General features: G+C 42.4%; 1 protein-coding gene and 2 long non-coding RNA genes across 6 annotated transcripts in view; 2 read left to right on the top strand and 1 right to left on the bottom strand.

Moving 5' to 3' along the window:
• The window catches only part of LOC139379639 (serine/threonine-protein kinase WNK1-like), a 191,049-nt gene extending 176,858 nt beyond the window's left edge, over positions 1–14,191 (top strand). For 3 of the 4 annotated variants that reach the window (XM_071122448.1, XM_071122449.1, XM_071122450.1), the window contains 3 exons: positions 7,993–8,034; positions 11,620–11,858; positions 12,811–14,191. In XM_071122448.1, coding sequence (XP_070978549.1) covers positions 7,993–8,034; positions 11,620–11,858; positions 12,811–13,194 — 665 coding nt within the window. In that variant the 3' untranslated portion in view covers positions 13,195–14,191. The remainder of the gene's footprint in view (positions 1–7,992; positions 8,035–11,619; positions 11,859–12,810) is intronic. The other variant, XM_071122451.1, reaches the window with a different exon arrangement.
• A 672-nt stretch (positions 14,192–14,863) lies between these two features.
• Positions 14,864–18,076, top strand: LOC139379641 (uncharacterized). The gene is made up of 2 exons (XR_011628400.1): positions 14,864–15,655; positions 15,689–18,076. It is a non-coding gene; the product is annotated as an uncharacterized lncRNA (long non-coding RNA).
• A 2,519-nt stretch (positions 18,077–20,595) lies between these two features.
• LOC139379276 (uncharacterized) lies at positions 20,596–21,054 on the bottom strand. The gene is made up of 3 exons (XR_011628377.1): positions 20,972–21,054; positions 20,800–20,919; positions 20,596–20,747 (listed from the first exon to the last, which is right to left on the bottom strand). It is a non-coding gene; the product is annotated as an uncharacterized lncRNA (long non-coding RNA).
• Between the last annotated feature and the right edge of the window lie 4,352 nt (positions 21,055–25,406).

Below are 25,406 nucleotides of genomic sequence, written 5' to 3' on the forward strand. Positions count from 1 at the left end.
TACAGTACTACCCTTTAGTAGTAGTTATGGTCTGTACTACAGTACTACCCTTTAGTAATAGTTATGGTCTGTACTACAGTACTACCCTTTAGTTATAGTTATGGTCTGTACTACAGTACTACCCTTTAGTAATAGTTATGGTCTGTACTACAGTACTACCCTTTAGTAATAGTTATGGTCTGTACTACTACCCTTTAGTAGTAGTTATGGTCTGTACTACAGTACTACCCTTTAGTAGTAGTTATGGTCTGTACTACCCTTTAGTTATAGTTATGGTCTGTGCTACAGTACTACCCTTTAGTAATAGTTATGGTCTGTACTACTACCCTTTAGTAGTAGTTGTGGTCTGTACTACAGTACTACCCTTTAGTAATAGTTATGGTCTGTACTACAGTACTACCCTTTAGTAATAGTTATGGTCTGTACTACAGTACTACCCTTTAGTTATGGTCTGTACTACAGTACTACCCTTTAGTAGTAGTTGTGGTCTGTACTACAGTACTACCCTTTAGTAATAGTTATGGTCTGTACTACAGTACTACCCTTTAGTAATAGTTATGGTCTGCACTACAGTACTACCCTTTAGTAGTAGTTATGGTCTGTACTACAGTACTACCCTCTAGTAATAGTTATGGTCTGTACTACTTCCCTTTAGTAATAGTTATGGTCTGTACTACAGTACTACCCTTTAGTTATAGTTATGGTCTGTACTACATTACTACCCTTTAGTAATAGTTATGGTCTGTACTACAGTACTACCCTTTAGTTATAGTTATGGTCTGTACTACAGTACTACCCTTTAGTAATAGTTATGGTCTGTACTACAGTACTACCCTTTAGTAATAGTTATGGTCTGTACTACAGTACTACCCTTTAGTAATAGTTATGGTCTGTACTACAGTACTACCCTTTAGTTACGGTCTGTACTACAGTACTACCCTTTAGTAATAGTTATGGTCTGTACTACAGTACTACCCTTTAGTAATAGTTATGGTCTGTACTACAGTACTACCCTTTAGTAGTAGTTATGGTCTGTACTACAGTACTACCCTTTAGTAATAGTTATGGTCTGTACTACAGTACTACCCTTTAGTAATAGTTATGGTCTGTACTACTACCCTTTAGTAATAGTTATGGTCTGTACTACAGTACTACCCTTTAGTAATAGTTATGGTCTGTACTACAGTACTACCCTTTAGTAGTAGTTATGGTCTGTACTACAGTACTACCCTTTAGTTATAGTTATGGTCTGTACTACTACCCTTTAGTTATAGTTATGGTCTGTACTACAGTACTACCCTTTAGTTATAGTTATGGTCTGTACTACAGTACTACCCTTTAGTAATAGTTATGGTCTGTACTACCCTTTAGTAGTAGTTATGGTCTGTACTACAGTACTACCCTTTAGTAGTAGTTATGGTCTGTACTACAGTACTACCCTTTAGTTATAGTTATGGTCTGTACTACAGTACTACCCTTTAGTAGTAGTTATGGTCTGTACTACAGTACTACCCTTTAGTTATAGTTATGGTCTGTACTACTACCCTTTAGTAATAGTTATGGTCTGTACTACAGTACTACCCTTTAGTTATAGTTATGGTCTGTACTACTACCCTTTAGTAATAGTTATGGTCTGTACTACAGTACTACCCTTTAGTTATAGTTATGGTCTGTACTACATTACTACCCTTTAGTAATAGTTATGGTCTGTACTACAGTACTACCCTTTAGTACTAGTTATGGTCTGTACTACAGTACTACCCTTTAGTAATAGTTATGGTCTGCACTACAGTACTACCCTTTTGTACTAGTTATGGTCTGTACTACAGTACTACCCTTTTGTACTAGTTATGGTCTGTACTACAGTACTACCCTTTAGTAATAGTTATGGTCTGTACTACAGTACTACCCTTTAGTTATAGTTATGGTCTGTACTACAGTACTACCCTTTAGTAATAGTTATGGTCTGTACTACAGTACTACCCTTTAGTAATAGTTATGGTCTGTACTACTACCCTTTAGTAGTAGTTATGGTCTGTACTACAGTACTACCCTTTAGTAGTAGTTATGGTCTGTACTACCCTTTAGTTATAGTTATGGTCTGTACTACAGTACTACCCTTTAGTAATAGTTATGGTCTGTACTACTACCCTTTAGTAGTAGTTGTGGTCTGTACTACAGTACTACCCTTTAGTAATAGTTATGGTCTGTACTACAGTACTACCCTTTAGTAATAGTTATGGTCTGTACTACAGTACTACCCTTTAGTTATGGTCTGTACTACAGTACTACCCTTTAGTAGTAGTTGTGGTCTGTACTACAGTACTACCCTTTAGTAATAGTTATGGTCTGTACTACAGTACTACCCTTTAGTAATAGTTATGGTCTGTACTACAGTACTACCCTTTAGTTACGGTCTGTACTACAGTACTACCCTTTAGTAATAGTTATGGTCTGTACTACCCTTTAGTAGTAGTTATGGTCTGTACTACAGTACTACCCTTTAGTAGTAGTTATGGTCTGTACTACAGTACTACCCTTTAGTTATAGTTATGGTCTGTACTACAGTACTACCCTTTAGTAGTAGTTATGGTCTGTACTACAGTACTACCCTTTAGTTATAGTTATGGTCTGTACTACTACCCTTTAGTAATAGTTATGGTCTGTACTACAGTACTACCCTTTAGTTATAGTTATGGTCTGTACTACTACCCTTTAGTAATAGTTATGGTCTGTACTACAGTACTACCCTTTAGTTATAGTTATGGTCTGTACTACATTACTACCCTTTAGTAATAGTTATGGTCTGTACTACAGTACTACCCTTTAGTACTAGTTATGGTCTGTACTACAGTACTACCCTTTAGTAATAGTTATGGTCTGCACTACAGTACTACCCTTTTGTACTAGTTATGGTCTGTACTACAGTACTACCCTTTTGTACTAGTTATGGTCTGTACTACAGTACTACCCTTTAGTAATAGTTATGGTCTGTACTACAGTACTACCCTTTAGTTATAGTTATGGTCTGTACTACAGTACTACCCTTTAGTAATAGTTATGGTCTGTACTACAGTACTACCCTTTAGTAATAGTTATGGTCTGTACTACCCTTTAGTAATAGTTATGGTCTGTACTACAGTACTACCCTTTAGTAATAGTTATGGTCTGTACTACAGTACTACCCTTTAGTTATAGTTATGGTCTGTACTACATTACTACCCTTTAGTAATAGTTATGGTCTGTACTACAGTACTACCCTTTAGTTATAGTTATGGTCTGTACGACAGTACTACCCTTTAGTAGTAGTTATGGTCTGTACTACAGTACTACCCTTTAGTAATAGTTATGGTCTGTACTACAGTACTACCCTTTAGTAATAGTTATGGTCTGTACTACTACCCTTTAGTAGTAGTTATGGTCTGTACTACAGTACTACCCTTTAGTAGTAGTTATGGTCTGTACTACCCTTTAGTTATAGTTATGGTCTGTACTACAGTACTACCCTTTAGTAATAGTTATGGTCTGTACTACTACCCTTTAGTAGTAGTTGTGGTCTGTACTACAGTACTACCCTTTAGTAATAGTTATGGTCTGTACTACAGTACTACCCTTTAGTAATAGTTATGGTCTGTACTACAGTACTACCCTTTAGTTATGGTCTGTACTACAGTACTACCCTTTAGTAGTAGTTGTGGTCTGTACTACAGTACTACCCTTTAGTAATAGTTATGGTCTGTACTACAGTACTACCCTTTAGTAATAGTTATGGTCTGTACTACAGTACTACCCTTTAGTTACGGTCTGTACTACAGTACTACCCTTTAGTAATAGTTATGGTCTGTACTACAGTACTACCCTTTAGTAATAGTTATGGTCTGTACTACAGTACTACCCTTTAGTAGTAGTTATGGTCTGTACTACAGTACTACCCTTTAGTAATAGTTATGGTCTGTACTACAGTACTACCCTTTAGTAATAGTTATGGTCTGTACTACTACCCTTTGGTAATAGTTATGGTCTGTACTACAGTACTACCCTTTAGTAATAGTTATGGTCTGTACTACAGTACTACCCTTTAGTTATAGTTATGGTCTGTACTACAGTACTACCCTTTAGTAATAGTTATGGTCTGTACTACAGTACTACCCTTTAGTAATAGTTATGGTCTGTACTACAGTACTACCCTTTAGTAATAGTTATGGTCTGCACTACAGTACTACCCTTTAGTACTAGTTATGGTCTGTACTACAGTACTACCCTTTAGTAATAGTTATGGTCTGTACTACAGTACTACCCTTTAGTTATAGTTATGGTCTGTACTACAGTACTACCCTTTAGTAATAGTTATGGTCTGTACTACAGTACTACCCTTTAGTAATAGTTATGGTCTGTACTACCCTTTAGTAGTAGTTATGGTCTGTACTACAGTACTACCCTTTAGTAATAGTTATGGTCTGTACTACAGTACTACCCTTTAGTTATAGTTATGGTCTGTACTACATTACTACCCTTTAGTAATAGTTATGGTCTGTACTACCCTTTAGTAGTAGTTATGGTCTGTACTACAGTACTACCCTTTAGTAATAGTTATGGTCTGTACTACAGTACTACCCTTTAGTAATAGTTATGGTCTGTACTACCCTTTAGTAGTAGTTATGGTCTGTACTACAGTACTACCCTTTAGTATTAGTTATGGTCTGTACTACAGTACTACCCTTTAGTAATAGTTATGGTCTGTACTACAGTACTACCCTTTAGTAATAGTTATGGTCTGTACTACAGTACTAACCTTTAGTAATAGTTATGGTCTGTACTACTACCCTTTAGTAGTAGTTATGGTCTGTACTACAGTACTACCCTTTAGTAGTAGTTATGGTCTGTACTACCCTTTAGTTATAGTTATGGTCTGTACTACAGTACTACCCTTTAGTAGTAGTTATGGTCTGTACTACAGTACTACCCTTTAGTAGTAGTTATGGTCTGTACTACAGTACTACCCTTTAGTAATAGTTATGGTCTGTACTACTACCCTTTAGTAGTAGTTGTGGTCTGTACTACAGTACTACCCTTTAGTAATAGTTATGGTCTGTACTACAGTACTACCCTTTAGTAATAGTTATGGTCTGTACTACAGTACTACCCTTTAGTTATGGTCTGTACTACAGTACTACCCTTTAGTAGTAGTTGTGGTCTGTACTACTTCCCTTTAGTAATAGTTATGGTCTGTACTACAGTACTACCCTTTAGTTATAGTTATGGTCTGTACTACATTACTACCCTTTAGTAATAGTTATGGTCTGTACTACAGTACTACCCTTTAGTAATAGTTATGGTCTGTACTACAGTACTACCCTTTAGTTATGGTCTGTACTACAGTACTACCCTTTAGTAATAGTTATGGTCTGTACTACAGTACTACCCTTTAGTAATAGTTATGGTCTGCACTACAGTACTACCCTTTAGTAGTAGTTATGGTCTGTACTACAGTACTACCCTCTAGTAATAGTTATGGTCTGTACTACTTCCCTTTAGTAATAGTTATGGTCTGTACTACAGTACTACCCTTTAGTTATAGTTATGGTCTGTACTACAGTACTACCCTTTAGTAATAGTTATGGTCTGTACTACATTACTACCCTTTAGTAGTAGTTATGGTCTGTACTACAGTACTACCCTTTAGTAATAGTTATGGTCTGTCCTACATTACTACCCTTTAGTAATAGTTATGGTCTGTACTACAGTACTACCCTTTAGTAATAGTTATGGTCTGTACTACAGTACTACCCTTTAGTAATAGTTATGGTCTGTACTACAGTACTACCCTTTAGTTATGGTCTGTACTACAGTACTACCCTTTAGTAGTAGTTATGGTCTGTACTACAGTACTACCCTCTAGTAATAGTTATGGTCTGTACTACTACCCTTTAGTAATAGTTATGGTCTGTACTACAGTACTACCCTTTAGTAGTAGTTATGGTCTGTACTACTACCCTTTAGTAATAGTTATGGTCTGTACTACAGTACTACCCTTTAGTTATAGTTATGGTCTGTACTACAGTACTACCCTTTAGTTATAGTTATGGTCTGTACTACAGTACTACCCTTTAGTAATAGTTATGGTCTGTACTACAGTACTACCCTTTAGTAGTAGTTATGGTCTGTACTACAGTACTACCCTTTAGTTATGGTCTGTACTACAGTACTACCCTTTAGTAATAGTTATGGTCTGTACTACAGTACTACCCTTTAGTTATGGTCTGTACTACAGTACTACCCTTTAGTAATAGTTATGGTCTGTACTACAGTACTACCCTTTAGTAGTAGTTATGGTCTGTACTACAGTACTACCCTTTAGTTATAGTTATGGTCTGTACTCCAGTACTACCCTTTAGTAATAGTTATGATCTGTACTACCCTTTAGTAGTAGTTATGGTCTGTACTACAGTACTACCCTTTAGTAATAGTTATGGTCTGTACTACAGTACTACCCTTTAGTGGTAGTTATGGTCTGTACTACAGTACTACCCTTTAGTAGTAGTTATGGTCTGTACTACAGTACTACCCTTTAGTAATAGTTATGGTCTGTACTACAGTACTACCCTTTAGTAGTAGTTATGGTCTGTACTACAGTACTACCCTTTAGTAATAGTTATGGTCTGTACTACAGTACTACCCTTTAGTGGTAGTTATGGTCTGTACTACAGTACTACCCTTTAGTAATAGTTATGGTCTGTACTACAGTACTACCCTTTAGTTATAGTTATGGTCTGTACTACAGTACTACCCTTTAGTGGTAGTTATGGTCTGTACTACAGTACTACCCTTTAGTAATAGTTATGGTCTGTACTACAGTACTACCCTTTAGTTATAGTTATGGTCTGTACTACAGTACTACCCTTTAGTGGTAGTTATGGTCTGTACTACAGTACTACCCTTTAGTGGTAGTTATGGTCTGTACTACAGTACTACCCTTTAGTAATAGTTATGGTCTGTACTACAGTACTACCCTTTAGTAATAGTTATGGTCTGTACTACAGTACTACCCTTTAGTAATAGTTATGGTCTGTACTACAGTACTACCCTTTAGTACTAGTTATGGTCTGTACTACAGTACTACCCTTTAGTGGTAGTTATGGTCTGTACTACAGTACTACCCTTTAGTAATAGTTATGGTCTGTACTACAGTACTACCCTTTAGTGGTAGTTATGGTCTGTACTACACTTCTCCCTACTGCAGCCGGCAGCCGGTCTTTTCTTCTGTCTTGTGTTAGCACCATTGATAGTGTTAATGTGGAGAACCTTAGCAAACTTCATCCAGAAACCCCACCTTTCTCCAACTTACCATGTGCTGTTCTCAGCCTCATCACATCTCATCTTCTCACCATTGGGCTATCTGCTAGGAGAGAACCCACCCAGCCAGCCAGATCCATGTCTTCCATTGCAAAGCAGACAAAAAGGAAAGACAAGCAATTGTTTATTACCTGTTGAGTTGATGTAACTTATTCTGACTGGGTTTGACTCAATGAAAGGAGTTTGTACTTTCATTAATGGATGTTAATTAAGTTTGTATGAATGCCTTAATGATCCCTCTGCAGCTTAAACTCCTGCCAACCTCTGCTCTCCACCCTACACCCTACACTCCTATTCCCTGCACCCTAAACCCTACACCCCTCCACTCCTATTCCCTGCACCCTAAACCCTACAACTACACCCCTATACTACTATTCCCTGCACCCTAAACCCTACAACTACACCCCTATACCCACCGCCCTACACCCCTACACTCCTGTCTTTTTAACCAAGGGGAATGAGCTGTAGAGAGGATCTGGATTTACCTCAGGAGGAGTGCTTGTTTTAGTTTGAATTGAAAACACTCAGTATGCTGTAGTCTGTTGTAGAAGGGTGAATGATTAACACACACTTTCTCCTCCAATCCTCACGCACTCTCCGTCCGTCCTGCGCTTCACATTCTCTCCGTCCACTCTTCAGGGAAGATGGTGAAAAAAGTCTGCCCCTGCAACCAACTCTGTAGTAATTATCTATTTTATGACCTTTGCCCCCACCCCCTACTGCCTCCTCCACCACCCTCATTCTCTGCACCCCCCTGTTCGGGTTGCAAAGTTAAAGAATCTTTCCCAAATGTCCCAGGTTTTCCAGAAATCCCATTTGGAGGATTCCCTCCCTGCTTATTCCCTTTCTGGAAAACCTGGACATTTTGAATAAGTTGCTGGAATTTTGCAATCCTACCTCCTGTTGCTCTCTGCTTTGAGTGTCTGTGCACTTTACTGCCCTGTGGATGCCAGCTGTGGCTTTAGTCGTGTGTCGGAGTCAACAAGGCTCTCCTCTCACAGGGTGACTTGAGCATTTCTCTGTTGTGACGATGACCCCATTCAAATGATCTATCACAGGGGTTCTCAAAGTGGGTTCCGTGGCCAGATATATAACAATGTCTTCTAAATGTCATTTTATTTTACGTGAAAATACTAACAGATTTTTTATAAATTGACCAAGGGATCCATGGAATAAGTTTTGAGGGTGTAATACGATACAATGTCATATTATTCATTTTCCATGTCTGTTCTTAACCCTGGGCAACATGCGCCTGCGGAGGCTCACAGGGATATTGGTATCCACAGTACTTAACCAATTATACAGTTTTCAAGTCGATACATCTTGTATTCCTCAAAATTTTTGGGGAAACATAAATAAACAACTGAGCAAGAGGACAAGTACATTTAGAGTGTCTAGTTTGAGAGACGGAAGCCTCACAAGTCCTCAACTGGCAGCTTCATTAATTAGTACCTGCAAAACACCAGTCTCAACGTCAACAACGTCCCGACTCCGGGATGCTGGCCTTCTAGGCAGAGTTGCAAAGAAAAAGCCATATCTCAGACTGGCCAATAAATATAAAAGATTAAGATGGGCAAAAGAACACAAACACTGGACAGAGGAACTCTGCCTAGAAGGCCAGCATCCCGTAGTCGCCTCTTCACCGTTGAGACTGGTGTTTTGCAGGTACTATTTAATGAAGCTGCGAATTGAGGACTTGTGAGGCTTCTGTTTCTCAAACTAGACATTAATGTACTTGTCCTCTTGATCAGTTGTGCACTGGGGCCTCCCACTCCTCTTTCTATTCTGGTTAGAGTCAGTTTGCGCTGTTCTGTGAAGGGAGTAGTACACAGCGTTTTATGAGATCTTCCGTTTCTTGGCAATTTCTCGCACGGAATAGCCTTCATTTCTCAGAACAAGAATAGACTGATGAGTTTGAGAAGAAAGTTCTTTGTTTCTGGCCATTTTGAGCCTGTAATCGAACTCACAAATGCTGAGGCTCCAGATACTCAACTAGTCTAAAGAAGGCCATTTTTTTTGCATCTTTAATCAGAACAACAGTTTTCAGCTGTGCTAACATAATTGCTAAATTGTTTTCTAATGATCAATTAGTCTTTTAAAATGATAAACTTGGATTAGCTAACACAGGAGTGATGGTTGCTGATAATGGGCCTCTGTACACCTATGTAGATATTCCATAAAAAATTAGCCATTTACATCTACAATAGTCATTACAACAATGTCTACACTGTATTTCTGATCAATTTGATGTTATTTTAATGGACAACAAAATTGCTTTTCTTTCAAAAACAAGGACATTTCTAAGTGACCTCAAACTTTTGAACAGTGGTGTATGTATATAAAATAGATCATCCCTTTTACTCACCAATTTCGTGGTTTCCATTTGGGCGTTAGTCTTGTCTCATCGCTGCAACTCCCGTACGGACTCGGGAGAGGCGAAGGTCGAGAGCCATGCGTCCTCCGTAACACGACCCAACCAAGCCGCACTGCTTCTTGACACAATGCCCGCTTAACCCGGAAGCCAGCCGCACCAATGTGTCGGAGGAAACACCGTACACCTGGCGACCGTGTCAGCGTGCATGTGCCCGGTACACCACAGGAGTCGCTAGAGCGCGATGGGACAAGAACATCCCGGCCGGCCAAACCCTCCCCTAACTCGGACGATGCTGGACCCCATGGGTCTCCCGGTCGCGGCCCGCTGCGACAGAGCCTGGACTCAAACCAGGATCTCTAATGGCACTGGGATGCAGTGCCTTAGACCACAGCGCCACTCGGGAAGCCTTAAAATGATAGTTTTAACAATGTTTTGAGGCTAAAAAGTGTTTGTTCCTTTTGTTTACAAACATTGGAGTAAAACAAGGTTGTATTTTGAGTTCTGATGGGATACGACAATTGAACTAAGCACCTGAGGCATTTATAAGTTAGATTCTTCAAGAATAATTGGATACATATCAAGAATGTACAAGTCAGAAAACGTATGTAGCACGTGCTGATTGGCCCTTTAAACGTACGGTATTTTGGTTATTGGCCAACCTAAAAAATATTTATTCAGAGTCGTTGCAATGTGAATGGGAGTCATCCAGACCACAAAATGTTGAAGTCATGTTGTGATTCAGCTGCTCCCCTCCTTCCCCCATCTCTTCTAGTTTAGAGCATGGCTTGTCCTGTGGACTCCATTACCCAGAGTTCCACTGGTGCTGCAGTCATGACTCAGTGTATCGCTGCTTTACTCATGGCTTTGCCTCCCTCTAATTTTAAATGTTTCCTTTTTTTATACTTAAAAAAAAAAAAGACTTGACTCAGTAGCTTGTCAGAAATGCCAAAGATCTTCAATGATTGAACTTAGTTTATCTATTGAACAACAATTACATTTTAGGAGTTTGTTTTTCTATCATAGCTTCATTTATTGTTTGCAACGGAAATGCATCAGGTCCTTGAGTTCCTATTGCAGCCAGCTACTGCATGGCTACTGCATGTATATAATTATTGTTGCCTTCGATTGTGGAGACATTGCAGTAGGTGACTGTGAAAAAGGAGCTGATTAATTTTCCCATACTCACTCTCACCTCTGGTGTATTTTGGGTTCTGGCTCTGCTTCCAGGAAGAGAGGCACTGAACAGCTAACCTTTTTAAAGCCTGTTTGCAGCTCAATACATCTGTTCTCATGTAATGCTTGCTGTAATATAATGTCTGTTAGTGTTTTAGGAAGGCTGCTGATACAGAATGACTGTAGACAACATTAGATAACATTTTCTTTTGAAATACAATTCATTAAGTCTCCAAACGTAAACCACCATGATCTTAGGTCTTGGCCCAAATTAAATCCCCAACATGGATCTTGTGAGAGATGGGTCATTTTAGCTGTAAGTCTAAGCTAGTCATTGTTGATATATTGAACATTTTATCTGCAGACAGTGAATGTGTTTTTAAAATGGAGAATGTTCTGGTTCATTCAGGGTGATGGACTAAGACTTGTGTTACAGCTCCCTCTGCTGTTCATATGCAGAACCCATTTGTCAGATTAGAGTAGATATTTTCATCCTGCTAAATGTTGGCCCAGTTCATCAGGATGGAGGAAATACATGCCTCAAAGTTGATCATAATGTGTCATAGGATCCTGTCCTGTTACGTTGACATAGCTAGAGTATGTCGTTAACCAACGCAAACACACTGACACCAAACAACTACCTACTCTACATATCCCATAACCCTCCTCTCTGTCTCTCTCTCCCCCTCTCTCTCTCTCTGTCTCTCCCGTCTCTCCAGGGACCAGCAGCACCAACACAGTGAGTGGTCCAGGAGGCCAGGGTCCAGGAGACCAGGGTTCAGGGGGTCAGAACCAGGGCCAGCCTTCTCCCAACCCCCCTCAACAGGGCCGGAAGGGCACGTTCACCGACGACCTGCACAAGCTGGTTGACAACTGGGCCCGCGACGCCATCAGTCTGTCCCAGGGCAAGAGTCGCTCCAAACAGCAACAGCAACCCTCACAGGGACACAGCTACCAGGTGAGTAAAGACAGACTCATTCTAGTATAGAAACAAAACATTCTCAAAAGGTCTTATTCATCAAAATAATGGGATGCTCAAGCCTTACCAATATAGTCCATGTTTGATTGTGTTGCTTATTTGAAATATAGATTACTGGAAGTGAATGTTATGGGGACGGGAATGTTATGGGAATGTTATGGGGACGGGAATGTTATGGGGACGGGAATGTTATGGGGACGGGGATGTTACGGGAATGTTATGGGGACGGGAATGTTATGGGAATGTTATGGGGACGGGAATGTTATGGGGACGGGAATGTTATGGGGACGGGAATGTTATGGGAATGTTATGGGGACGGGAATGTTATGGGGACGGGAATGTTATGGGGACGGGAATGTTATGGGGACGGGAATGTTATGGGGACGGGAATGTTATGGGAATGTTATGGGGACGGGAATGTTATGGGAATGTTATGGGGACGGGAATGTTATGGGAATGTTATGGGGACGGGAATGTTATGGGGACGGGAATGTTATGGGAATGTTATGGGGACAGGAATGTTATGGGGACGGGAATGTTATGGGAATGTTATGGGGACGGGAATGTTATGGGAATGTTATGGGGACAGGAATGTTATGGGGGCGGGAATGTTATGGGGACGGGAATGTTATTGGGATGTTATGGGGACGGGAATGTTATTGGGACGGGAATGTTATGGGAATGTTATGGGGACGGGGATGTTATGGGGACGGGAATGTTATTGGGACGGGAATGTTATGGGAATGTTAAGGGGACGGGAATGTTATGGTGTTTGTAAGCTGGAACATGAGTTGTTGATATGGGTCCTGGTCCAACCTCCACGTAGCATAGCTGAGATAGCTCTGGCCATGTAATGTAAGTGGTATGCTAGTATGGATATTGGAGAGCAGCCATGCAGTATCTCACCCTGGTGTCTCTTCTCCCTCTCCAGGCGACCCCGTCCACCAACAAGGGCCGTAAGTTCTCCGCCCCGAGTCAGCTGTGCCCCAGCAACGCCTCTTCCACCCCCGCTACCTCTCTGGGAGGCCGCAAGGGCTCCTTGTGTCCCCCTCCCCAGTACGGCGGGGTCGGGGCATGCTACCCCTCCTCCACTGCACCTTACAGCAGCGCCCAGTGGGTGGGATCCACGGGGTCCACAGGGCCGGGACAGGGTCAGGCCGGTATGTTAGCCTCCTCTCAGCCCCTGGTTGCCTCCTCCTCGCAGTACCCCTCCTCTGCCACTGGGGGGCAGGGCTCCCTGCAGGGCTTCCATCACATCAGCACTTTGCAGAAATCCGTCAGCAACCCTGGAGGCCCCAACCTGAGGACCACGTAGTGGCCATGAGGGGATGTTAGCCATGCCGGGCTGAGAGACTGACAGACTGAGGGAGAGAGACATGAGGAATGAAGGGTGTCTGTGTTACAAGGGGGAGAGGGGCTTGTGTGTTACAAGCGACATCATGGTTGGTGGGACTGTATTGAATGTGAATGAGCTGGCTGTGAAGAAGAGGAGGAGCAGGAGAGAGAAGAGTCAGCTGCTGTGTGAAATGGTGCACCACTCTGCCCTCTTCTGTTTCCTTGAAGGATAACAGGAGAGGGACACACTTCCCCTCTCCCCCCCACCCCGAGGTCAACTGTGGGCCTTGGGGGTCGAAGAAAGACGCAAAACGGGACAAGGAATACCAATGGACACGAGTGCAATGTTATGTGGCCAAAGAGGGTTAATGTGACAATTACTATTGTAAAATGTGTGTGTGTGTGGTGATGGGCTTTGTTCCTTCACTGTGACTGGCTTTTACATGTACTCTATAGTAGAGACCAGAGCCTTGTACTGATCTCAGAGAGGAGGGATGGAGGAAAGTAACAGACCAAGGGGGGTGGTGGTGTACTTATCGTTGGGGAGCTGCAGTACATAGCTAACCCCCTTTCTCCTCTCACCTATCTGAGCCCCCCCCTGCCTGTTCAGCTCCTCCTGCTGGTAACTGACCTCCAGAACAGAGCTTTAAGTGACTGTACAGTACTATACAGCTCCTCCTGCTGGTAACTGACCTCCAGAACAGAGCTTTATGTGACCGTACAGTACTATACAGCTCCTCCTGCTGGTAACTGACCTCCAGAACAGAGCTTTAAGTGACTGTACAGTACTATACAGCTCCTCCTGCTGGTAACTGACCTCCAGAACAGAGCTTTAAGTGACTGTACAGTACTATACAGCTCCTCCTGTTGGTAACTGACCTCCAGAACAGAGCTTTAAGTGACTGTACAGTACTATACAGCTCCTCCTGTTGGTAGCTGACCTCCAGAACAGAGCTTTAAGTGACTGTACAGTACTATACAGCTCCTCCTGTTGGTAGCTGACCTCCAGAACAGAGCTTTATGTGACCGTACAGTACTATACAGCTCCTCCTGCTGGTAACTGACCTCCAGAACAGAGCTTTAAGTGACTGTACAGTACTATACAGCTCCTCCTGCTGGTAACTGACCTCCAGAACAGAGCTTTAAGTGACTGTACAGTACTATACAGCTCCTCCTGCTGGTAACTGACCTCCAGAACAGAGCTTTATGTGACCGTACAGTACTATACAGCTCCTCCTGCTGGTAACTGACCTCCAGAACAGAGCTTTAAGTGACTGTACAGTACTATACAGCTCCTCCTGCTGGTAACTGACCTCCAGAACAGAGCTTTAAGTGACCGTACAGTACTATACAGCTCCTCCTGCTGGTAACTGACCTCCAGAACAGAGCTTTAAGTGACTGTACAGTACTATACAGCTCCTCCTGCTGGTAACTGACCTCCAGAACAGAGCTTTAAGTGACCGTACAGTACTATACAGCTCCTCCTGCTGGTAACTGACCTCCAGAACAGAGCTTTATGTGACCGTACAGTACTATACAGCTCCTCCTGCTGGTAACTGACCTCCAGAACAGAGCTTTAAGTGACTGTACAGTACTATACAGCTCCAGTAGAAGTCCATTATGAGTTGTGTAGCATGTTGAGGAGATGTGAGGAAGGTTATGGGGTCAAGGAATGAGTTTGTGAGGCTGAGGTGTGGGACTGGTGCCATGTATGTAGCTGGTCAGGCAGTGTTGACATCCGGAACCACATGTACTGCTATTCCTATATATCATTTAGGATGTTCATTGGTGTGTGTAAGTGGAGAGTCAGTAGAAAAGGCCTGGGGGTTCATACCCTGCTCTACCCCTCCTGTTGCCATGGGATGCAATAAGAACACCGTGATAGAAACCTCCTCCTTAATATAATAATAACACATAAAGTGACCTTCATTAGGAAAACAATCCATGACCAGATTCAGAATGTCATTTTTTTATGATTTTTGAAGAGTTTGGGATTATGATGATTCCATGTTTGATTAGTGTTTAAATTTTTTTCCTCTGTCCCCATTGAACTGAGGAGACTCTTCTGTAGCATGATGAAAGGGTTAACGCTAGGGTTGACCCTCCTATCCAGGAACTCTCTCTCAGTATAGGGCCTTTAAAGAAACTACATCTCCCAGTATATAGGGCCTTTAAAGAAACTACAACTCCCCTCTCCATGCTAACCATCTCTTTACATGATTGGAGGGGAGTAGTGTGTGTGAGACCCATCTATCCCAGTCTTAACTTCAGGCTTATAGTTACTACAGTTTAAAATGTGCTGTATCTGGGAGGCTGATGAGATCCCCATCCTGAAGCATAAAGTCTGTACAAGCTGGCTCATAGTTCCCATCTACATATCCCTAATGAGAGAGCCCCCCTGAACTAACACAGACAGGACTGAAGTAGATTCTCTCAGACAGGTGTTGTTGACTGAAGTAGATTCTCTCAGACAGGAGTTGTTGACTGAAGTAGATTCTCTCAGACTCAACTCAATAGTCTTCTTTTTCACAGGTGGTTTAGCTCTGAGAGGGAATGCAGGGTGAACGGAAGGAGGTTTTGTCCTGTTGGCTCTCTGTGTCACACATGATATTGTTTTCACGGTTGTGAGGTAGGTTGGTGTTGGTCCTGCATGGACCCAGAGACGGACAGGTCTCGGTGGGGCAAGGAGAGGACTGGACGTGGGCTGGGCTTGGAGGTAGGCTGCATGGTGGATGAAAAGTAATGCCTTGGATCTCCAGCAACACAACGCCGTCTGTCCTTGAGGGCTTGTGAAGCTTTCAAACCTATGATCTATTAGTAACATAAAGCCTTTTATAATCATGATGTTGACAGCGTTAGGGGCCTCGATCTCTCTCTACTTTTCAATAGTGTGATTGAAAACAAAAATGTACATTATTATTCTATTTAAAAAAACGAATGAAAAATGAAAAAAAGACAAGTGTTCTGTATGGACCTGTATTTACCCATCAGTTTCTGATGTTGAAACACTGTGATTATTATACATGTTGTTGGACAACATGAGTTTAAGAAGAAAAAAGACAGAAAAATACCAACAAAAAGACAGTTGGAGGAAACGTTATGGTGGAATGGTAATACTTAGGCTGAACAAAATAACAAAATAAAAGACAGTTGGAGGAAACGTTATGGTGGATTGGTAATACTTAGGCTGAACAAAAAATAACAAAATAAAAGGCTAGCTATTTTCCTTATCCAGTACTTATCGAGGTCACTTTAACCTTTCTTCTCTTTCTACTTTCTTTATATTAGATAAATGTGAATGTTAAATGGACTCAATTAACGTACTTGAATAGTAACTTGGGGTTGAGTGCCAAATAACACCCTATCCCTTACACGGTGTTCAACCTTTCACCAGGAGCCGATAAGACCTCGATCAGGGCCCATGGGGCTCTGGTCAAAAGTAGTGCACTATATAGGGGATAAGGTGCGATGTAGGACTTACCCTTGGTCTTTTCCGTGTCCTTTCGCCCCCCCAGTACTCCAGTGAGAGCTCTGCTAGAGTTTCTAGTGCCTTCCATTATTTATTTTGCTTCTTTTTTTTTGAACAGTTTCTTTGACATGATGGAGTAACGGAAGTGCTGTTGATTTCCGCTACATTGAAGTGCTTTACTGGCTCTGTGGGTACAAAAGTCAAAGGTACACTGGGAAGGGGAGACGGGGGAAGGTGGGCTGTGGGGTTTTTGTTTCTTTGTGCCATTTATTGTGTTAGTATTGGGGTTAAATACATTTTGATTTGGGGGGGCGGAAGACAGACTTAGTCCTAGACTCTGCAGAGAGTAGGACTGGATCTGATGGTGAAGCTTGGACAAACTCTGTATTTGAAACAGACAAAGGAACGCAGACAACACAACAACAGAGTGAGGCTGAACCAGGGTTACCTTAACATTTAAAATAAAGGGTCTGTTAGGAACGGAATGCTTGACTGTTCCGTTCTAGTGTTCGGGGGACACGTTTCAGATGCTAGAACCATTCATTCAGTATGCAAGAGCTCTCTAGCTAACACTGAGCCTATCATTAGACCCACTACAACAATCAGGCTATCTTTACTGACGGCCTGTCCACGGAGCCTTGAGTGTGTCCGACACCAGGCAGCACGGTATACAAGCCTCGTGTTGGTGGTGAAAGAGAGGGGAGGAAGTGGTAGACGGATAGGAATAGAGAAGAGAAAGTCAGTCAGTGAGAAACGGTATTTGTGAGAATGTCTCAAAAGAGTTAAAACCAGATTGTGGTGTTTTATAGTTTACTAACCAGGCATAATGTGTGTCTACTGTCAGTGGGGCAGTCTTAGGCTGTGTCCCCCAAATGACACCCTATTCCCTATATAGCGCACTACTTTTGACCAGAGCCCTATGGACCCTGGTCAAAAGTAGTGCACTAAATAGAGAATAGGGTACCATTTTGGACGTAGTCTTTACAGTAGTAGTTGTGACTGGGCCCTATGCCATTTAAGGTGGGTAAAGTGAAAGTGGAGTTGAGGTAGAAGCCAGGGCTAGTGGAGGCAGAAGAGGAGAGGTCAGGGGACTCTCTATCTCCAACACATGGCAGTAGTACTGTACACTGTGCTGCTGGGTTGAGGTAGAAGCCAGGGCTAGTGGAGGCAGAAGAGGAGAGGTCAGGGGACTCTCTATCTCCAACACATGGCAGTAGTACTGTACACTGTGCTGCTGGGTTGAGGTAGAAGCCAGGGCTAGTGGAGGCAGAAGAGGAGAGGTCAGGGGACTCTCTATCTCCAACACATGGCAGTAGTACTGTATGCTGTGCTGCTGGGTTGAGGTAGAAGCCAGGGCTAGTGGAGGCAGAAGAGGAGAGGTCAGGGGACTCTCTATCTCCAACACATGGCAGTAGTACTGTACACTGTGCTGCTGGGTTGAGGTAGAAGCCAGGGCTAGTGGAGGCAGAAGAGGAGAGGTCAGGGGACTCTCTATCTCCAACACATGGCAGTAGTACTGTACACTGTGCTGCTGGGTTGAGGTAGAAGCCAGGGCTAGTGGAGGCAGAAGAGGAGAGGTCAGGGGACTCTATCTCCAACACATGGCAGTAGTACTGTACACTGTGCTGCTGGGTTGAGGTAGAAGCCAGGGCTAGTGGAGGCAGAAGAGGAGAGGTCAGAGGACTCTCTATCTCCAACACATGGCAGTAGTACTGTACGCTGTGCTGCTGGGTTTGACCAACAAGTGACTTCCTCATCACCAATGCTGGTGGTTCAAGCCCAGTTATTTCATCATCTGCTTAATGCTGCCCCAGTCTCTTTAATGAAACCACCTGTGGCTTTTAGTGCAGGTTTGTAGCTTGTTCTAAAGTAGCAGACAGTCTCACCACTCACAATGCAGACAAATAAATGTTTGGTTCCATCATGATTAGATTTATTTGACATGGATGTTTTAGTTTTTTGGTTGATGTCCTTCTGGTCTTTTTGGAAACCTTACAAAATGTTGTAATGATAGATGAACAGTGTCCGTGTCTTTCTCGTTACCTGACAGTGTTGTAGACAGTAAAACTGGTCCAATCTGTGTACAACTGAATAGTTCATTAAGCCCCATATCCTTTTCAAAGCAACTGTACAAAACCATTACCTGGGGTCAAACATGTTTAAAACCGTAGAAAAGTGATTTTTAATAAACACTCGTCACCTTAACTACTGATTAGCTTACAGGGACTGCTAGACCTATCGCCTTCTGCTTAGCGCTTCAGTCGTCTCTCCTCGCTGTAAACATGTCTGCTACGGGAAATCACTTGAAAACAGATGGTAGATTCTCAATCATTTGTCTTTTCAGAGTGACTATGTTGTATCCTGGATATTTAAAACCGTTAAAAACAGTTGGGGGTTTCCTTTGTAAAACGTTTTGTGGATTGAACTTTTCGTTGTTACTGGAGGCCCTCAGTACAGCAGTACAGTACTTACTGGAGGCCCTCAGTACAGTACTTACTGGAGGCCCTCAGTACAGCAGTACAGTACTTACTGGAGGCCCTCAGTGCAGCAGTACAGTACTTACTGGAGGCCCTCAGTACAGCAGTACAGTACTTACTGGAGGCCCTCAGTACAGTACTTACTGGAGGCCCTCAGTACAGCAGTACAGTACTTACTGGAGGCCCTCAGTACAGTACTTACTGGAGGCCCTCAGTACAGCAGTACAGTACTTACTGGAGGCCCTCAGTACAGCAGTACAGTACTTACTGGAGGCCCTCAGTACAGCAGTACAGTACTTACTGGAGGCCCTCAGTACGACAGTACAGTACTTACTGGAGGCCCTCAGTACAGCAGTACAGTACTTACTGGAGGCCCTCAGTACAGCAGTACAGTACTTACTGGAGGCACTCAGTACAGCAGTACAGTACTTACTGGAGGCCCTCAGTACGACAGTACAGTACTTACTGGAGGCCCTCAGTACGACAGTACAGTACTTACTGGAGGCCCTCAGTACAGCAGTACAGTACTTACTGGAGGCCCTCAGTACAGCAGTACAGTACTTACTGGAGGCACTCAGTACAGCAGTACAGTACTTACTGGAGGCCCTCAGTACGACAGTACAGTACTTACTGGAGGCCCTCAGTACGACAGTACAGTACTTACTGGAGGCCCTCAGTACAGCAGTACAGTACTTACTGGAGGCCCTCAGTACAGCAGTACAGTACTTACTGGAGGCACTAAGTACAGCAGTACAGTACTTACTGGAGGCCCTCAGTACTTAGCAAGTTTGGTTGAAGCTGTGAACGTGACAAAAAATACTATTTTCTTAGTTCTTTTGTTGATGATGGATACTTTTGAAAAACAAATAAGACCTTTACAATGCCACTGCCTCAGTGCCATTACCATGCAGTAATGACTTTAGCTACATGAAAATCTGCTCTATCTAAAGAATACGGAGCAATATTTACAATGTTTACTTCCTCTTAACTAAGTGTCATACTGTATGATACAGTGGCTGCAATGCATAACATGCAATGGTGAACAGGTTATGGTGAGGTTACAGTAGTGAACAGGTTATGGTGAGGTTACAGTAGTGAACAGGTTATGGTGAGGTTACAGTAGTGAACAGGTTATGGTGAGGTTACAGTAGTGAACAGGTTATGGTGAGGTTACAGTAGTGAACAGGTTATGGTGAGGTTACAGTAGTGAACAGGTTATGGTGAGGTTACAGTAGTGAACAGGTTATGGTGAGGTTACAGTAGTGAACAGGTTATGGTGAGGTTACAGTAGTGAACAGGTTATGGTGAGGTTACAGTAGTGAACAGGTTATGGTGAGGTTACAGTAGTGAACAGGTTATGGTGAGGTTACAGTAGTGAACAGGTTATGTTGAGGTTACAGTAGTGAACAGGTTATGGTGAGGTTATAGTAGTGAACAGGTTATGGTGAGGTTACAGGGGTGAAACTGAAGACCTCCTCTGATGAACACATTTACAGTAGCTCTGGTCCAGCTCTGTGCTCCAACGATCGTCGTCGTGAGAGAGTAGCCCGAACCACGCCCTGGACCAGAGCTACATTTACAGTAGCTCTGGTCCAGCTCTGTGCTCCAACGATCGTCGTCGTGAGAGAGTAGCCCGAACCACGCCCTGGACCAGAGCTACATTTACAGTAGCTCTGGTCCAGCTCTGTGCTCCAACGATCGTCGTCGTGAGAGAGTAGCCCGAACCACGCCCTGGACCAGAGCTACATTTACAGTAGCTCTGGTCCAGCTCTGTGCTCCAACGATCGTCGTCGTGAGAGAGTAGCCCGAACCACGCCCTGGACCAGAGCTACATTTACATAGTTACAGAGGAGGGAAGTTACTGAATTTACAAAGCGTAATAATATTAATTTTTACCATCCATTCAGAATCCCGATCGATTCTGGTACTTCTCCTGTTCTGTTCCTTGTTACTGTTACGTTACACCTCCTCCTTCGCCTTTCTGTAACTGATATATGTCCTGCAAAGTGCACATAAAATGTTGGAATGTCATTCAATTCAGCGTTGATCTGACTGACACAGAAGTGGTTGAATAAAGAGCATGCTTGTTTCTCTAGCTACCATCTGGCATGTGTTACCTTTTCATCACAGCTTATTATACTGTAAAGTTATGACCACAAAACAACTCCAAACGTGTACACAGCCACCCTCACAAAAACAAAACAATTCAAGTTGATTTAAAGTGTTTTGTTCCACTTATCAGATTTTTTGTTTTGTTTTTTTTGCAATTTTATGTCTCAAGAAACATCTAGTGACTTAATTGAATGGTTTTTCCTCGTGCTGTTTAACATTGTACAAAAAATGTTTTAGAATAATAGTGAAATGGAAAACCAAACGGAACCTGTTAGGAATCATTGGCAGCGTTTAACTGTTCTGCATTGAGTAGAGGCTGTTCAATCTTCACATAAAACTACGCTTTGCGCTCCAATAAAATATATTTGTTACTTTATTTGTAAACTTAATAAATAAAAGTAATTTAAATTAATCAAGTTATTGGTCCTTTAATCTTGTCCTAAATGTTTTTTTTTTTTTATCCACATGTTTTAGTACCATCCACTGCCACATGGGGGCAGTATATGACATATACTGTACTGTGCACTCGGAAAGTATTCAGACCCCTTGACTTTTAACACATTTTGTTACGTTTACAGACTTATTCTAAAATGGATTAAATAAATACAAAATCATCATCAATCTACACACAATACCCCATAATGACATCACAATACCCCATAATGACATCACAATACCCCATAATGACAAAGCCAAAACAGATTTCACATTTTTGCAGATTTATAAAATATAAGTATTCAGACCCTTTGCTATTATCTATCCATAGTCACTTTAATAACTCTACCTACATGTATATATTACCTCGACACCGATGCCCCCGCACATTGACTTTGTACCGGTACAACAAACGTGTATATATATATATATTTATATATGTATACACAGCTCGCATTGATGTCCCATCCTGGATGAGCTGCACTACCTGAGCCACTTGTGTGGGTTGTGGACTCTCATGCTACCACTAGAGTGAAAGCACCGCCAGCATTCAAAAGTGACCAAAATATCAGCCAGGAAGCATAGGAACTGAGAAGTGGTCTGTGGTCACCACCTGCAGAACCACTCCTTTATTGGGGGTGTCTTGCTAATTGCCTATAATTTCCACCTGTTGTCTATTCCATTTGCACAACAGCATGTGAAATGTATTGTCATTCAGTGTTGCTTCCTAAGTGGACAGTTTGATTTCACAGAAGTGTGATTGACTTGGAGTTACATTATGTTGTTTAAGTGTTCCCTTTATTTTTTTGAGCAGTGTATATAAACTCAGCAAAAAAAGAAACGTCCCTTTTTCAGGACCCTGACTTTCAATGATAATTCGTAAAAATCCAAGTAACTAAACGGATCTTTATTGTAAAGGGTTTAAACACTGTTTCCCATGCTTGTTCAATGAACCATAAACAATTAATGAACATGCACCATTAGGACACGAACAGCTTACGGACGGTAGGCAATTAAGGTCACAGTTATGAAAAATTAGGACACTAAAGAGGCCTTTCTACTGACTCTACTGAAAAACACCAAAAGAAAGATGCTCAGGGTCCCTGCTCATCTGCGTGAATGTGCCTTAGGCATTCTGCAAGGAGGCATGAGGACTACAGATGTGGCCAGGGAAATAAATTGCAATGTCAGTACTATGAGATGCCTAAGACAGCGCTACAGGGCGGACAGCTGATCGTCCTCTCAATGTCAGACCACGTTTAACAACACCTGCACAGGATCGGTACTGCCGAACATCACACCTGCGGGACAGGTACAGGATGGCAACAACAACTGCCCGAGTTACACCAGGAACGCACAATCCCTCCATCAGTGCTCAGACTGTCCGCAATAGGCTGAGATATGCTGGACTGAGGGCTTGTAGGCCTGTTGTAAGGCAGGTCCTCACCGGCAACAACGTCGCCTATGGGCACAAACCGTCACTGTACCAGACAGGACTGGCAAAAAGTGCTCTTCACTGACGAGTCACGGTTTTGTCTCACCAGGGGTGATGGTCGGATTCGCATTTATCGTTGAAGGAATGAGTGTTACACCGAGGCCTGTACTCTGGAGCGGGATCGATTTGGATGTGGAGGGTCCGTCATGGTCTGGGGCAGTGTGTCACAGCATCATCGGACTGAGCTTGTTGTCATTGCAGGCAATCTCAACACTGTGCGTTACAAGGAAGACATCCTCCTCCCTCATGTGGTACCCTTCCTGCAGGCTCATCCTGACATGACCCTCCAGCATGACAATGCCACCAGCCATACTGCTCGTTCTGTTTGTGATTTCCTGCAAGACAGGAATGTCAGTGTTCTGCCATGACCAGCGTAGAGCCCAGATCTCAATCCCATTGAGCACATCTGGGACCTGTTGGATCGGAGGGTGAGGGCTAGGAGCCTTGGTGGAAGAGTGGGGTAACATCTCACAGCAAGAACTGGCAAATCAGCAGCTAGTGGCCACAACAGATACTGACTGTTACTTTTCATTTTGACCCCCCCACCCTTTGTTTAGGGACACATTATTCCATTTCTGTTAGTCACATGTCTGTGGAACTTGTTCAGTTTATGTCTGTTGTTGAATCTAACTAATATTTACACATTAAGTTTGCTGAAAATAAACGCAGTTGACAGTGAGAGCATGTTTATTTTTTGAGTTTATATACAGTTGAAGTTGTAAGTTTACATCCACTTAGGTTGGAGATTAAAACTCGTTTTTCAACCACTCCACAAATTTCTTGTTAACAAACTATAGTTTTGGCAAGTTGGTTAGGACATCTACTTTGTGCATGACACAAATGTTCCAACTATTGTTTACAGACATATTATTTCACTTATAATTCACTGTATCACAATTCCAGTGGGTCAGAAGTGTAAGTTGACTGGTGCCTTTAAACAGCTTGGAAAATTCGCCCAAATTATGTCATGGCTTTAGAAGCTTCTCATAGGCTAATTGACTTCATTTGAGTCAATTGGAGGTGTACCTGTGGATGTATTTCAAGGCCTACCTTCAAACTCAGTGCCTCTTTGCTTGACATCATGGGAAAATCAAAATAAACAGCCAAGCCCTCAGAAAAAAAACGTTCATAATACGTTCATCTGTACAAACAACAGTACGCAAGTATAAACACCATGGGACCACGCAGCCGTCATACCGCTCAGGAAGGAGACGTGTTCTGTCTCCTAGAGATGAACGTAGTTTGGTGAGAAAAGTGCAAATCAATCCCAGAACAACAGCAAAGGACCTTGTGAAGATGCTGGAGGAAACAGGTACAAAAGTATCTATATCCACATTAAAATGAGTCCTATATCGACATAACCTGAAAGGCCGCTCTGCAAGGAAGGAGCCACTGCTTCAAAACCACCGTAAAAAAGCCAGAATACGGTTTGCAACTGCAAATTGGGACAAAGATCGTACTTTTTGCAGAAATGTTCTCTGGTCTGATGAAACAAAAATAGAACTGTTTGACCATAATGACCATCGTTATGTTTGGAGGAAAAACGGGGAGGCTTTTAAGCCGAAGAACACCTTCCCAACCGTGAAGCACGGGGGTGGCAGCATCATGTTGTGGTTAGTGCTTTGCTGCAAGAGGGACTGGTGCACTTCACAAAATAGATGTCATTATAAGGAAGGACAATTGTGTGGAGATATTAAAGCAACATCTCAAGACATCAGTTAAATCTTGGTCGCAAATGGGTCTTCCAAATGGACAATGACCCCAAGTATACTTCCAAAGTTGTGGCAAAATGGCTTAAGGACAACAAAGTCAAGGTATTGGAGTGGCCATCACAAAGCCCTGACCTCAATCCTATAGAAAATTTGTGGGCAGAACTGAAAAAGTGTGTGTGAGCAAGTTGACCTACAAAAATGACTCAGTTACACCAGCTCTGTCAGGAGGACAGAGGGCCAAAATTCACCAACTTGTGGGAAGCTTGTGGAAGGCTACCCGAAACGTGTGACCCAAGTTAAAAAAATTTAAAGGCAATGCTAACAAATACTAATTGAGTGTATGTATACTTCTGACCCACTGGGAATGTGATAAAATAATTAAAAGCTGAAATAAATCATTCTCTCTACTATTGTTCTGACATTTCACATTCTTAAAATAAAGTGGTGGATTAAATGTCAGGAATTGTGATAAACTGAGTTAGCTAAGGTGTA

The sequence above is a fragment of the Oncorhynchus clarkii genome, chromosome 21 (genome assembly GCF_045791955.1).
Source record: "Oncorhynchus clarkii lewisi isolate Uvic-CL-2024 chromosome 21, UVic_Ocla_1.0, whole genome shotgun sequence".
In the NCBI taxonomy this organism is placed as follows: Eukaryota; Metazoa; Chordata; class Actinopteri; order Salmoniformes; family Salmonidae; genus Oncorhynchus; species Oncorhynchus clarkii.